This window comes from Salmo salar, chromosome ssa27 (assembly GCF_905237065.1).
Source record: "Salmo salar chromosome ssa27, Ssal_v3.1, whole genome shotgun sequence".
Classification (NCBI taxonomy): Eukaryota; Metazoa; Chordata; class Actinopteri; order Salmoniformes; family Salmonidae; genus Salmo; species Salmo salar.
This window is the reverse complement of record NC_059468.1, coordinates 24,661,521-24,677,500: the sequence shown is the minus strand read 5'-3', so window position 1 is coordinate 24,677,500 and position 15,980 is coordinate 24,661,521. Positions and strand designations below refer to the sequence as shown.

Here is a 15,980-nt window from a genome sequence, read left to right as displayed (position 1 = left end):
TCTAAGACATTCTAAGGTTTGTATCATTCAGAACTAAAGTTGCCAAATAAGTCTAGCATATAGGACCTGTTTCAAATGATCACTTTTACACTTAACGTAGCCACTTCATATGCACACTGGCTCCAGAATGGGAAAAATATCCTTTCTATTTTATTCAGTTCAATTATATTCTTCTTACTATTAAATCATATAATATTAAATAATGGCACAGGACTTATAAGCACATCTTATCAGCTAAATGAACAAGCCTACAGCCCATGGAATGGAGCATAGCCAGATAACATACAGTAAGCCAACTCATATTCTGTTCTTCTGAAGTACATTTTTTTCATATCTTAATGTTTCTTTAGACCTGACTAAAATAAATATTGGATTCATTGTGATGGTGTATATTAAATTGATTTATTTGACTTTTAAAAATGTACGTGCTCCAACGGCACGCATCAGAGGCTTGTTTGCAGCTTGTATGTGTGGAGTCCTGGAGATGCTAAATGTGTTTATGTTCATTAACGGTCAGTTACTGTGAGACCAGCACTCTTTCACCTGACAATAACGGGCTGACAAAATTTCATGACCGCCACAGCCCTAGCTCAGGACAACATATACTGAACCAAAATATAAACGCAACATGCAACAATTTCAAATATTTTACTGAGTTAAAGTTCATATAAGGAAATCAGTCAATTGAAATAAATTCATTAGGCCCTAATCTATGGATTTCACATGGCTGCGAATCCAGATATGCATCTGTTGGTCACAGATACCTTAAAAAAAAGATAGGGGCATGGATCAGAAAACCAGTCAGTATCTGGTGTGACCACCTCATGCAGCGCGACATCTCCTTCACATAGAGTTGATCAGGCTGTTGATTGTGGCCTGTGGAATATTGTCCCACTTCTCTTTAATGGATGTGCGAAATTGCTGGATATTGGCGGGAACTGGAACACGCCGTCATACCCGTCGATCCAGAGCATCCCAAACATGCTCAATGGGTGACATGTCTGGTGAGTATGCAGGCCATGGAAGAACTGGGACATTTTCAGCTTCCAGGAATTGTTTGCAGATCCCTGCAACATGGGGCCATGCATTATCATGCTGAAACATGAGGTGATGGCAGCGGATGAATGGCATGACAATGGGCCTCAGTCATGGTATCTCTGTGCATTCAAATTGCCATCGATAAAATGCAATTGTGTTCATTGTCCGTAGCTTATGCCTGCCCATACCATAACCCCACCGCCACCATGGGACACTCCGTTCACAACGTTGACATCAGCAAACCACTCGCCCACACAACGCCATACACGTGGTTTGTGGATGTGAGGCCGGTTGGACATACTGCCAAATTCTTTAAAACAACGTTGGAGGTGGCTTATGATTGAGAAATTAACATTCAATTCTCTGGCAACAGCTCTGGTGGACATTCCTGCAGTCAGCATGCCAATTGCACGCTCCCTCAAAACACCTCAAGACATCTGTGTCATTGTGTTGTGTGACAACACTGCACATTTTAGAGTGGCCTTTTATTTTTCCTAGCATAAGGTGCACCTGTGTAATGATCATGCTGTTTAATCAGCTTCTTGATATGCCACACCTGTCAGGTGGATGGATTATCTTGGCAAAGGAGAAATGCTCACAAACAGGGATGTAAACTAATTTGTGCACCAAATTGAAGAGAAATAAGCTTTTTGTGCATATGTAACATTTCTGGGATCTTTCATTTCAGCTCATGAAACATGGGACCAACACTTGTTGCGTTTATATTTTTGTTCAGTGTATGTACAACATACAGCAAATAACTTGTAAAGCGGACATACATCAAGACGTACAGTAAAACAGGACTATGTGCAGTCCGCCATTCAGTGAGTTATTCAGTGGCAGCTATACTCTGCCCCTCACCTGGTCTGAGATTGAGGGTGATCTCTCCCGGTGACACCTGAGTGTTGCTGGTCGTAGCATTGACCTCCACCATGACCTGTGGATGCTCTATGAACTCTAGGCCACACCCCCTCCTTGCCAGGTTCCCCACCAGGTCGCAGCGCTCTCCCACCTCTGCTCCATCCAGGAAACCCTGTTAGGGGTCAGAGGTCAGGGGTTGGAGGTCAGGGCCCATACCTTTCTCTCTGCACATTATATCAGAGGTCAATTCCAATTTCAAATCACTCCAGTCAGGAGAGGTGTACTATATAGCAAGTGTAACTACACTGTAACTAACTGTGTAAGTGAAGTAGGGATAAATAGCTAAGTTATTACCATCATTGCAATTCATTTTTATTGCCATTCATTTTCGATTTTCTTGAACTGAGATTTTAATCTCCTGAATTGCCTGAATAGAAACCGAGTCAGTTGACTCTGATGTTCAGTTGTATAACTGGAAATAGAAGTGAATAAACTGACGACGTGGGACTGTGTGCGTGTGAGTTGTAATTATTGTTTAGAAGCTAGGCAGTGCCTTGCAGTGACATTACACAACACAGACAATAATCCCAGTATAGAAACACACTTCTGTGAGTTGGACTGTGTCAACTATGTCATGGCTTAGGGCTTTAGAGTGGCTGGTCAAAGAGGATTACAGCCCCCTGATACCCTGGTACTACTGACACAAAACAACAGCCCTCTGATACCCTGGTACTACTGACACAAAACAACAGGCCTCTGATACCCTGGTACTACTGACACAAAACAACAGCCCTGTGATACCCTGGTACTACTGACACAAAACAACAGGCCTCTGATACCCTGGTACTACTGACACAAAACAACAGCCCTGTGATACCCTGGTACTACTGACACAAAACAACAGGCCTCTGATACCCTGGTACTACTGACACAAAACAACAGCCCTGTGATACCCTGGTACTACTGACACAAAACAACAGCCCTCTGATACCCTGGTACTACTGACACAAAACAACAGCCCTGTGATACCCTGGTACTACTGACACAAAACAACAGCCCTCTGATACCCTGGTACTACTGACACAAAACAACAGCCCTGTGATACCCTGGTACTACTGACACAAAACAACAGCCCTCTGATACCCTGGTACTACTGACACAAAACAACAGCCCTGTGATACCCTGGTACTACTGACACAAAACAACAGCCCTGTGATACCCTGGTACTACTGACACAAAACAACAGCCCTGTGATACCCTGGTACTACTGACACAAAACAACAGCCCTCTGATACCCTGGTACTACTGACACAAAACAACAGCCCTGTGATACCCTGGTACTACTGACACAAAACAACAGCCCTGTGATACCCTGGTACTACTGACACAAAACAACAGCCCTGTGATACCCTGGTACTACTGACACAAAACAACAGCCCTGTGATACCCTGGTACTACTGACACAAAACAACAGCCCTGTGATACCCTGGTACTACTGACACAAAACAACAGCCCTGTGATACCCTGGTACTACTGACACAAAACAACAGCCCTGTGATACCCTGGTACTACTGACACAAAACAACAGCCCTGTGATACCCTGGTACTACTGACACAAAACAACAGCCCTCTGATACCCTGGTACTACTGACACAAAACAACAGCCCTGTGATACCCTGGTACTACTGACACAAAACAACAGCCCTGTGATACCCTGGTACTACTGACACAAAACAACAGCCCTGTGATACCCTGGTACTACTGACACAAAACAACAGCCCTGTGATACCCTGGTACTACTGACACAAAACAACAGCCCTGTGATACCCTGGTACTACTGACACAAAACAACAGCCCTCTGATACCCTGGTACTACTGACACAAAACAACAGCCCTGTGATACCCTGGTACTACTGACACAAAACAAAACAACAGTAAATACTGCTATAAAGAGTTAGGCCTGAATATACACCAGAGCCAATATTCAATGAAAATATTCTATAAGAGGTGTCTGTAATCAAGAGGCATGTTCAATTGAGTATTGCTTTAATCTGTGTCTGGGAAACCCGCCCTAGATTTCTCCATAGTGGTCAGCTCCGGCCCACTTCAACCTTTGGTTCTGTTAAGTCCCTCTAAACCACAGTCATACAGGGACTTTCCTAACAACAGACCCATTAGACTGGTACTAACAGAAACTGACAGTGTATGTTGGAGGAGTTTTCAGAATGAGTTACCCCACTCTGAGACAGGGTGTGTGTGTGTGGGGGGGGGCTTTCCAATTCACGCACCAGTGAGCCAACCCACTCAAGGTCTCAAGACCAGTGTCCCAGGTAATGATAAGGTGTGTGCGTGTGTGTACGAATGTATGTATGTGTGTATGTATGTATGTGTACGAATGTATGTATGTGTGTATGTGTGTATGTATGTCTGTGTGTGTGTATGTCTGTCTGTGTGTGTGTTGTCTTCAGGAGGTCGTGATGTCCTAGTTTACAGGTTCTCATGGTCACTTATTGGGTCAGAGTACAAGAACCCAGGCACAAACACACACACACACACACACACACACACACACACACACACACACACACACACACACACACACACACACACACACACACACACACACACACACACACACACACACACACACACACACACACACAAGGAAAGGGTTATCAACAGGGTGTATAAAAAGTGTGTGTGTGCGTTATCTATGACAGACTAAACACATAGATAGAGCCAGAGCCTGTAGAAGTGTTTGAATTACCAATCACAACTGGCCCTGTCACTAATCTATGTGCTGACATGTCAGAGAGAGCACCTTCTCTACAGACTAATGTGAATGCTCTACTCCTCACTCTCCATTCTCTCTCTCTGTGTCCCCCTTCTCTCTGTCTCTCACTCTCTCCCCATCTCGCTCTCTCTTACCGCCTCAAAGCACCAGGCACACTGTGGTCCGCGTCGGAGGCACTCTGAACACGACGAGACAGGAGGAGACGAACATACACTCTCACCTGTGGAGAAGGATAGAGGAGAGGAAAGGAGAGGAGAGAGAATTAACACATGAAAGACTGACTGTGTGAACAGTCATTAACCATGCAGCAGTAAGGTTCTGTCAATTACCATGTTTAAATCAGGAGTGTAGAGGAACAATGTAGACTCACAACAGATCAGTGTGTGGGTGTGTGTGCGTGTGAACAGGTGCTTCAGTGTAGTTCATGCACTCATTTATTCACAGGGTCAGTAATCACATTGCAGTCAAACACCATAATCTGACTAGTTCGTCTACAGACTAATTCTTCTACAGACAGTAGAGTGTACTGTTTTTCTAAACAATGCCCCACATCCATAAGCACTATGGACCTAATTCTACTACTAAGCCAATCTATGGCTCAGATCCCATGCATTCCCTGTGAGACTGGTATTGTACAGTAATGTAGGCCACGAGAGGAATGCTGCAGATCTCAGTTTACTAATTTATGAAATAATGAATGATGAATTAGTGAATTAACAAGCAGCTCTAACCTAATTACTGTGCCAGTTACAGCTAGATTACACAACACTATAGGCTAGAGCAGTACCTGGTCAGTCGAGGGCTGATCACGTCACTTATAGATCAATAAAAATACCATGATAAACATGACTAATTCCTGAAGAGATGTATAATGTAAAGCTGGGAATATAACAGTATGATACATGTATTTGGTAGATGCAGTGCGTTGATAAGCCTCTGTGATTGTCATTGTTATTGACTGAAACGTGTGTGTGACGTTCCGTTGTGGACGGTGACAGATGACCAGCCGAGACATTATATATTATATATATATTTATAGCTATCATCATTATCTGACAGTTCATTCATTCTTGAAGATTCTTTCACTAATTCATCTGTCACACAATGATGATGGTTCCATCTATTAATGATGAGCGCATTAACTCCACAGTAGCCTAACCTACCTATCCAGGTACATTCTGTCACTCACCGGAATCTGAGCTCCCGCCAATGATGTTAGCGGCCAATACCACGCAGAACAGCACGCAATGCAGAGTCGGGTAACCGCATTTATGTAGCCAGGAAGTCATATCTACACCGGGGGCAGGCTGTAGGAATCGGATCAGCTCGAGACACCGGCAGCAGGCATGCAGCTCCGGTCACCGCCTACTACTGACACTCTCCAATAATGGGAATCAACCGGGAAATACCGCACGACCGCGTGAACAAGAGGCAGCGCCAGGAATGAACGGTGCGTCGTTGGGGCATTGTTGTTTGTTTTATTTCCGCCCAATCCAAACAGCCGATTATTCCCAGAAATCTGATTCACGTGGAATTCACTTGGCAAGCTCTTTATAGTGCGAATGAGAAAGTGAAAACGAGACATCTCTCTCTATTGTGCATCTATTCCAGCCCGCAGCAGGTGTAGTGACGTTTTGTGTGCCCCCCGTCACATACTGTGTCCCGGGAGAGACTTCACTGAGCTCATTCAAACAACACCAGTGTCTCAGCGCGCTCTCGTTCCTCTCCTTTGTTTCTATCGTTTTCTTCTTTGCAATGTTTCAGCGTTGAGCGTCTCACGACCATATGCTGATTGTAAAGCCCAGCCTGAAAAATCTGTCTCTCTCTTGGTTTTATGCGGTGCACTGACTCAGGCACCGTCATGGCAACGATGCTTCCCACACATGTGAGAGAGAAATGTTCTGCAGTAAAATACTTTGTGTGTGTGTGTGTGTGTGTGTGTGTGTGTGTGTGAGAGAGAGAGAGTGGGTGGGAGACTTTGACACTACTGTTTGACTAAGTTCTTCAGACCCATCATGTTATTATGAAGTGTCTCACTAGTGTTAGTCTAATGTTGTTGTTGTCTGAGGTCAGGCGGGGGGAGTATGTGTGTGTGTGTGTGTGTGTGTGTGTGTGTGTGTGTGTGTGTGTGTGAGAGAGAGAGAGCCAGTCAGTCAGGGTAATTTAAACAGAGTGTAGTTCACAGTCCCGTGTTAAGGGGGTTAGTCTATTATAAAGAAAGATTCCTGCGACATAGAGTAACCTCCACTAGCCAGCTGGACTTCTGAACAGGAGCCAGATGGAGGGGGGAGGTAGAGGGGGAGGGCGGCGAGAGAGGGTTGTAGTTAACAAATCGCTTGTCCAAACGACAAGAGAGGAAAACGGCTTGAATGCGTCTTTTAGAGAGGGGACAAAATCCAACACGCAGTAGAACAGCCAGTACCTAAACCGATAGAGAGGGAGAGCTAGATAGAGAGGGAGAGCTAGATAGATAGAGAGGGAGAGCTAGATAGATAGAGAGGGAGAGCTAGATAGATAGAGAGGGAGAGCTAGATAGAGAGAGAGATAGATAGAGAGGGAGAGCTAGATAGAGAGCTAGATAGATAGATAGAGAGGGAGAGATAGATAGATACATAGAGAGCTATAGATGGAGGGGGGGGGTGGGGGTGAGTGCCCTCAATAGGCTCCTTAAATCCTGTTTGTGACACTCAGGGCTGGAGTAGAGCCAATTAGTCATTCTTCTATTCATTCAACTACAATATATTTTCTGCTTTTCACACACACCACACACATATGCAGGCATGCACACACACACACACACACACACACACACACACACACACACACACACACACACACACACACACACACACACACACATACTCACACAACACACTTCAATGAAGCTCTTAGGGTGTGCCAACTTTCCCTCACCCCATAACACTCTCTCAATTATGGTAATGAAGCATTACACACATCATACCAGTGTGTGTGTGTGTGTGTGCGTAGTGGATGGGGCTAGGGCTGGGGACGTTGAGAACTTGGAAGACAATGGGTGTTCTTATCCCCCTGTCAGCAATTTAAGGGATCTGGGATGGGGGAGAGGGGGATGGTGGAGAGGTTTGGAGAGAATTTGGAGGCAGGGCGAGAGAGAGAGATACACCCAATTCCAAATTGACCCCCAGCAGTTATGGTGAAAGCTCCAACCAGGTCCAACCAGAGCAAGGTGTCCCTACTACCATAATACCTCACTCTTACCTCACTCTGGGGCAGCAGGTAGCCTAGTGGTTAGAGTGTTGGGCCAGTAACCGAAAAGGTTGCTGGATTGAATCCCTGAGCTAACAAGGTAAAAATCTCTCATTCTGCCCCTGAACAAGGCAGTTAACCCACTGTTCCCCAGTAGGCCGTCATTGTAAAAACAATTTTTGAAATTTTATTTCACCTTTATTTAACCAGGTAGGCTAGTTTACATTTACAACAGCGACCTGGCCAAGATAAAGCATAGCAATTCGACACATACAACAACACAGAGTTACACATGGAATAAACAAAACATACAGTCAATAATACAGTAGAAAAAAAGAAAACAAAAAAGTCTATATACATAATTTGTTCTTTACTGACTTGCCTAGTTAAATAAAGGTTAATCATTTTTACATTTTTTATATAGGGCAGATATATGAAAGACTATTTCAAGTTTCTAAAAGTAGAATTGAGACGTTTCCTCCTCTGATCTAGTCATCTTCCTCTTTTCTATCTAAATATTAAAGCTGTCCTGTGTGGGTGTCTGTGTGTCACAGATTAGTCTCCACTGTCAGTTATCATGTGTTTAATAGATGACATTCAAGATTTCTAGTGGAAACGAAAAACAAAAAGGTGGTTTTCAGCAGTAGTGAGATGCCGTGTGCGACCTATTTGACACTTTAACCATGATTCTCAAAGGTCACCAGGCAGACGAGTCTGTTTCCAAAAGGTCATTTCCCAGAACTGAGTTGATGCTAGTGGACAGGTAGCCTATCAGGTGCCAGTGAACAGTCACTTCCTGTCATGCAAACCAGGGAAACCCTGCGGTCCTCAAGGCTCTGACCAGTGAAGCCTGTTGTCGTGTTAGGGTTACACACACCCTACGCATTCACACACACACACACACACACACACACACACACACACACACACACACACACACACACACACACACACACACACACACACACACACACACACACACACACACATACCGCTGCATCATTCCTGTCATCCCAAAGGGGTGATTAGTGGTCTGGTGGTCACAAACACACCATCAGCACATATGGAGTTAACCACAACAACTCTCTCTTTCTCTAAAGATGTCACAGTTGTCACTGCATTATGACTATTCCAGGGGTGTATTCATTATGTCTTGCAACAGAAACCGTTTAACCAAAAGGAAGCAAACAGAGCAAAACAGGGAAGGGCGTACCTGAATTTGTCCAATTGAATCTCTAGTTTCGTGTGTGTGTTTGCAACAGAGGCTCTGATTGTCCAAGGGGAATAACTCTTTGATACCGCACCGAGGAAAGCCATCTTATGGTCACACACACACACACACACTCTCTCTCCCTTGGATACTTTAAATTGGTGAGTTACGAACACAGATTACACCCAGGCTATGCACATTCCAATTAAAAAACGATGTATATTTGGAAATACTCCTGTGCGTGTATGTTCACTAGCTCAGTCAAGTTAAAAGCTTGAACAGAAGCCAGTCACTTAATATATCCTAACAGAAACAGAAGCAACAGTTTTCTGTAAACTATATACTTACTTTCAATGACAGCTGTAATGGCATTGTCAATAAGCAATGGTAATTCATTCATTCATTCATTTGGTATATGTGGGGCGGCAGGTAGCCTAGTGGTTAGAGCGTTGGGCCAGTTAAACGAAAGGTTGCTAGATGGAATCCCCGAGCTGACAAGGTAAAAATCTGTTGTTCTGCCCCTGAACAAGACAGTTAACCCACTGATCCTGGCCTGTCATTGTAAATTTTTTCTTAACTGACTTGCCTAGTTAACTAAAAAATATATAATCATCAGACACCTCTTTGAATCCACCTTTATTTACCGTAATTTCCGGACTATTGAGCGCACCCACAGAATTTAAAAAAAACGATTATTTTGAACATAAATAAGCCGCACATGTCTATAAGCCGCAGGTGCCTACCGGTACATTGAAACAAATGAACTTTACACAGGCTTTAACGAAACACGGCTTGTAACAAAAATAAATAGGCTTTAACGAAACACGGCTTGTAGCAAATATAAATAGGCTTTAATGAAACACGGCTTGTAACAAAAATAAATAGGCTTTAACGAAACACGGCTTGTAACAAAAATAAATAGGCTTTAACGAAACATGGCTTGTAACAAAAATACAAAATTAGCAGTAAACAGTAGCCTACCAAGAAAGTCATTGCTCCAGACCAAGCTCCCGTGCAGCAGCTCTATTTCCTTTTCCAACAGCCAGATCAATCGCCTTCAACTTGAAAGCTGCATCATATGCATTTCTCCGTGTCTTTGCCATGATGAGGGTGACAAAATGACTACCGTAATCAGAATGATGGGAAGTTTGAGAGTGCTCGATTTAATCTAAACAGTAAACAAAAAAGCTGTTTGACCTTAACCCGTTCGTCAATTTCATTGGTCTAATGAAAGCTTCATGCCGCCAAAAAAGTGAGCACGTCACAGAATGTTTTTTTTATTTTTATTTTTTATTTGAAAGCGGGAAAAATCCATATATTAGCCGCGTCATTGTTTAAGCCACGAGGTTCAAAGCGTGGGAAAAAAGTAGCGGCTTATAGTCCGGAAATTACGGTACCTATAAAACGATCAAGAAATCTAACAAACATGTTGGTCACAACAGATGTGGCCAGAGAGAGAAAAGAGGAATTCATAAAAGGATGTTTCCCCTGTAGATCATGTAGCACCGTAATGAAATGTGCTGCAACAAGATCTCACGGTTTGACCAATTTGACTTCAGATTCTGACGTTTGTCCATGTTTCTCCAAACATAAAATTTAGAAGTTACTCCAGCGACCCTTGGAACCAGAGCTCGCGACTTACGCCCATTTGCAGCCCCTGTCCAAAACGCCCGAGCAAAATCCAAGCCAACTTGATGGTAATAGCGCCCGTTGCCCCTGGTGGCCGGTTTTGAAGGTATCTCTCGATGTCCTGTGTACCTGGGCGGACGTCAGATTTGTAAGTGTATCTTGAGCGACCTGGCTGATGTACTAGCTTTGTATGCCCTCAGACTTCTAGGACCTATGAGATAAAGTCATGTATAACATTCACTACCAAAATACTTATTTACATGTTACAGTGTTCTTGTAATAAGATTTATAGTGGGGAAAAAATCATCCCGCGCCTTGAAAGTAGGACTTGGAGAATGTAAATCCACTATCAGACATCACGATATCACCTTGCCAGTTGGCACTTTATTGAACAAAACCAATCTATTAATGAATTGCGTTGCGTCAGGATCGTTTAGAAAGGCAGCCCAATATTTGTCTTTTGACTAATCACATCAGATCTTTTCACATACAATCTTTTCAGAGCTGATCTGATTGGTCAAAAGACCATTAGTGAAAACATTTTTTGAATTGGGCTGCTTGTCTAAATGCAGACATAGTGATTGTAACATGTATACAAGTAGACCAGATAAGCCTATAGAGATAGATAGAGGACTCATCTTTGTATCTGTACCATTATAGTGTCTGGGACAGCATGGGCAGCGCCGTTGAGGCTATCTCCATTTTAAAGTAGTACATTTTCTTCTTCACGATTGGCTGATCCCTCCTGATGAACCAGTTGGACATTACTCCAACAGGGTCACCAGGAGGGATCAGCCCATGAAGTTGGAAGTCCCACCCAGTTGACTACATTAAAATGGTGGAAAACCTCAATGGCGCTGCCCATGCTACTACAGCCTTTTGGCCACTAAAGGCCTCTATCATTGGAGAAGCCACTTCCCTGATTGGCAGATGAGTGACAACCCTGATTAGAAGCACCTGCTGCTCACCGGTTGCTCACCTGTGTTCCCTATAAATGATGTTTTGAATGAAAAAGATTTGTACCTACACACTGAATAAGCATGCGAAGCCAAAAAGTGTGTGTGTGTGTGTGTGTGTGTGTGTGTGTGTGTGTGTGTGCATGCATACGTGCGATCCCTGATGCAGTTAAAATAATGAAAGAAATGATGTAAGCTTTATGCAACATCTTTTTGAGAATTTGATTTGCTATTAAATCAAATGATATTAGTCACAATTTTCGTAAACAACAAGTGTAGACTAACTGTGAAATGCTTACTTATGGGTCCTTTTCCAATAATGCAGAGTTAAATATAAAGATGTATATACATTTAATATATAGAAATAGTGACACGAGGGATAAATACATAGTGAATAACAATAACGGGTAAAAATAACATGTCTATATACAGGGAGTAGCAGTACCGAGTCGATGTGCAGGGGTCCAAGGTAATTGAGGTAGCTATGTACATATAGGAAGGGTAAAGTGACTAGGCAACAGCATAGATAATAGTAGCAGCAGCGTATGTGGTGTGTGTGAAAGTGTTTGTGCCATCAGTATGCAGGTGTGCACATGTTATGTGTGTATGTGTGTGTTGGGGTGTCATTGTAAGTATGTGTGGCTAGAGTCCAGTGTGTGTGCTTAGAGTCAGTGTAAGAGAGAGTTAGTGCAAAAAAGGGTCAATACAAATAGTCCGGGTAGACATTTGATTAGCTAGCTATTTAACGGATTAGCTCAGATTAGATTAGTGATCAGCTCACCACACACACACACACACACACACACACACACACACACACACACACACACACACACACACACACACACACCTGCAGATGTGGCCGTAACTTGACCTCCTCACTGCTCCTGGAAGTGATTATGTCACTAGGCCTAACACTGGGTGTGTGTGACTCCCCCTGTCTTGTAGATAATGTTACTCACACACCAACAGCTGCCATTCTGCATTTCAGTGATTGATTCACCCTTATTGTCTTTTCTTTCATGATGCATAAAGATAAGAAAGAAAAGGAGTGATTGTTGTTTTTCAATATTACCATGAAGCTCTTGATTTGGGAGTGGCCTCTGGTGGGGGAATCACATTCACGTCACTGCCCACAGTTTAAGCTTGAGGTCCTGTGTGTGTAGGTGGACATGTTTAACTAGTGGGGAAGTCCCCACAAGTATAGGAAGCCACCACAAGAACAGTAAACAGACAAACATTTGACCAACTGGGGACATTTTGTAGTGGGAGGGAGTGAAAACTGTGGAAGTGCTCATCAGGATGGGAAAGCACATTTCTGACCATACAGCATGCTGGGAACCAAGGTCATTGATAGGCTGAATGAGATGTGGGGATAAGTAAACTCAACAAAAAAAGAAACGTCCTCTCACTGTCAACTGCGTTTATTTTCAGCAAACTTAACATGTGTAAATATTTGTATGAACATAACAAGATTCAACAACTGAGACATAAACTGAAAAAGCTCCACAGACATGTGACTAAGAGAAGTGGAATAATGTGTCCCTGAACAAAGGGGGGGTCAAAATCAAAAGTAACAGTCAGTATCTGGTGTGGCCACCAGCTGCATTAAGTACTGCAGTGCATCTCCTCCTCATGGACTGCACCAGATTTGCCAGTTCTTGCTGTGAGATGTTACACCACTCTTCCACCAAGGCACCAGCAAATTCCCAGACATTTCTGGGGGGAATGGCCCTAGCCCTCACCATCCGATCCAACAGGTCCCAGATATGCTCAATGGGATTGAGATCCAGGCTCTACGCTGGCCATGGCAGAACACTGACATTCCTGTCTTTCAGGAAATCACGCACAGAACGAGCTGGTGGCTGGTGGCATTGTCAAGATGGAGGGTCATGTCAGGATGAGCCTGCAGGAAGGGTACCACATGAGAGAGGAGGATGTCTTCCCTGTAACGCACAGCGTTGAGATTGCCTGCAATGACAACAAGCACAGTCCGATGATGCTGTGACACACCGCCCCAGATCATGATGGACCCTCCACCTCGATCCCGCTCCAGAGTACAGGCCTTGGTGAAACGCTCATTCCTTCGACGATAAACGCGAATCCGACCATCACCCCTGGTGAGACAAAACTGTGACTCGTCAGTGAAGAGCACTTTTTGCCAGTCCTGTCTGGTCCAGCGACGGTGGGTTTGTGCCCATAGGCGACGTTGTTGCCGGTGATGTCTGGTGAGGGCCTGCCTACAACAGGCCTACAAGCCCTCAGTCCAGCCTCTCTCAACCTATTGCGGACAGTCTGAGCACTGATGGAGGGATTGTGCGTTCCTGGTGTAACTCGGGCAGTTGTTGTTGCCATCCTGTACCAGTCCCGCAGGTGTGATGTTCGGATGTACCGATCCTGTGCAGGTGTTGTTACACGTGGTCTGCCACTGCGAGGACGATCAGCTGTCCGTCCTGTCTCCCTTTAGCTCTGTCTTAGGTGTCTCACAGTACGGACATCGCAATTTATTGCCCTGGCTACATCTGCAGTCCTCATGCCTCTTTGCAGCATGCCTAAGGCACGTTCACGCAGATGAGCAGGGACCCTGGACATCTTTCTTTTGGTGTTTTTCAGAGTCAGTAGAAAGGCCTCTTTAGTGTCCTAAGTTTTCACAACTGGGACCTTAATTGCCTACTGTCTGTAAGCTGTTAGTGTCTTAACGACCGTTCCACAGGTGCATGTTCATTCATTGTTTATGGTTCATTGAACAAGCATGGGAAACAGTGTTTAAACCCTTTACAATGAAGATCTGTGAAGTTATTTGGATTTTTACGAATTACCTTTGAAAGACAGGGTCCTGAAAAAGGGATGTTTCTTTTTTTGCTGAGTTTATGTGGCGTGACCTTGACCAATAAGACTAAGCAGGGTAGCCTAGTGGTTAGAGTGTTGGACTAGTAACTGAAAGGTTGCAGGTTTGAATCCCCGAGCTGACAAGAAACAATATTTTAATGGAACACTTTAAACAAAACAAGAAACGAACGACAGCCAAAACAGTTCTGTCAGGTAAGCAATACAAAACAGAAATAAACCACCCACAAAACCCAAAGGAAAACAGGCTACCTAAGTATGGCTCCCAATCAGCGACAATGATGTACAGCTGTCCCTGATTGAGAGCCAATCCAGGCCAAAACAAAGAAATACAAACACATAGAAAAAAGGACATAGAATGCCCAAAACACACAGAAAAACACCCCCTGCCACGCCCTGACCAAACTACAATAACAAATAACCCTTTTTACTGGTCAGGACGTGACAAGGGGAACAAGGCCACTTTGACTGCAGTATATCCCATCTCAAGTGCTCAAGAAAACCCTCCAGGTGCTCTCCCTCATAGGAGTGGTATGTGAATGTGTGTGGTAGTCTGTGCCTTGACTCGTAGCCATCGGCGTAATTCTCAAGATATTGTGTCAGGTGAGCTGGTCGGTGCGGACTGACCACATTTGTGGAGGATATTCTCTGTTAACTGGCATCCTTGGGTTGTAGCAGTTACTTGATCTGGCTCAAAGGACCATGTAAAATTGGGGTAGGGTTGTAAAGAATTGAAAGACCATGAATATAATAAGAAACCTTAGGTAGTGGCTTAAGGCCGGTAGTAACCACTACAGAATGTCCGATCAGAACAAGGATGAGGCGGATGTCCAGCTAAGGGGAGTTTAATGGAAGAAGATGTCCATATTCACACATCACACATCTGACCACTCATGTTTCAGATAACTGATAATCATGTCCTGTGAGACCTGACATTATCTATGTGTTGTTTAGATGCACAATTAAACATCAGGGACATACAGGGATTCAGTCCACAGGAGGAAAAGTTCAGGAAGTGGAAGTGCTCATCAAGATGGGGAAGCACGTTTCTGACCACACAGCATGCTGGGAACCAAGGCCATTGTTAGGCTGAATGATATGTGGGGATAATTGTTTGGCGTGACCTTGTCCGTTTTAGCAGTTAGGATTAAAATGAGGGTTAGGGTTAGGTTTAAGAGGGTTTCTGTTTGTTTTTATCAAACCTTGGGTTGCACGGGCCTATTGCAACTTTCTGCCCTGTTTCTACATTGTACATCCGACGAGTCTGAAGAGGGTCGGAGAACATGAAAGGCCGAGAGCTCAGAGGGGTCAAACACAACAGTTCAACAACAGGAGGAAGAAAATAAAGTGCTGAGGATAAAAAGGTTAGGGTTAGGGTAAGGGTTATGGTTAAGGTTAGGGTATGGGTTAGGTTTATGGT

The 15,980-nt window shown here is 44.0% G+C and overlaps 1 protein-coding gene across 1 annotated transcript in view; it reads right to left on the bottom strand.

Annotated features, from left to right (window-relative positions):
* Nucleotides 1-6,621, bottom strand: part of itgb8 (integrin, beta 8) — a 51,083-nt gene extending 44,462 nt beyond the window's left edge. Inside the window, exons 1-3 of the mRNA XM_014178221.2 lie at nt 5,883-6,621; nt 4,828-4,913; nt 1,900-2,071 (exon numbers count right to left, since the gene is read on the bottom strand). Of these exons, the coding sequence (XP_014033696.1) occupies nt 1,900-2,071; nt 4,828-4,913; nt 5,883-5,982 (358 nt within the window). The 5' untranslated portion in view covers nt 5,983-6,621. The remainder of the gene's footprint in view (nt 1-1,899; nt 2,072-4,827; nt 4,914-5,882) is intronic.
* Between the last annotated feature and the right edge of the window lie 9,359 nt (nt 6,622-15,980).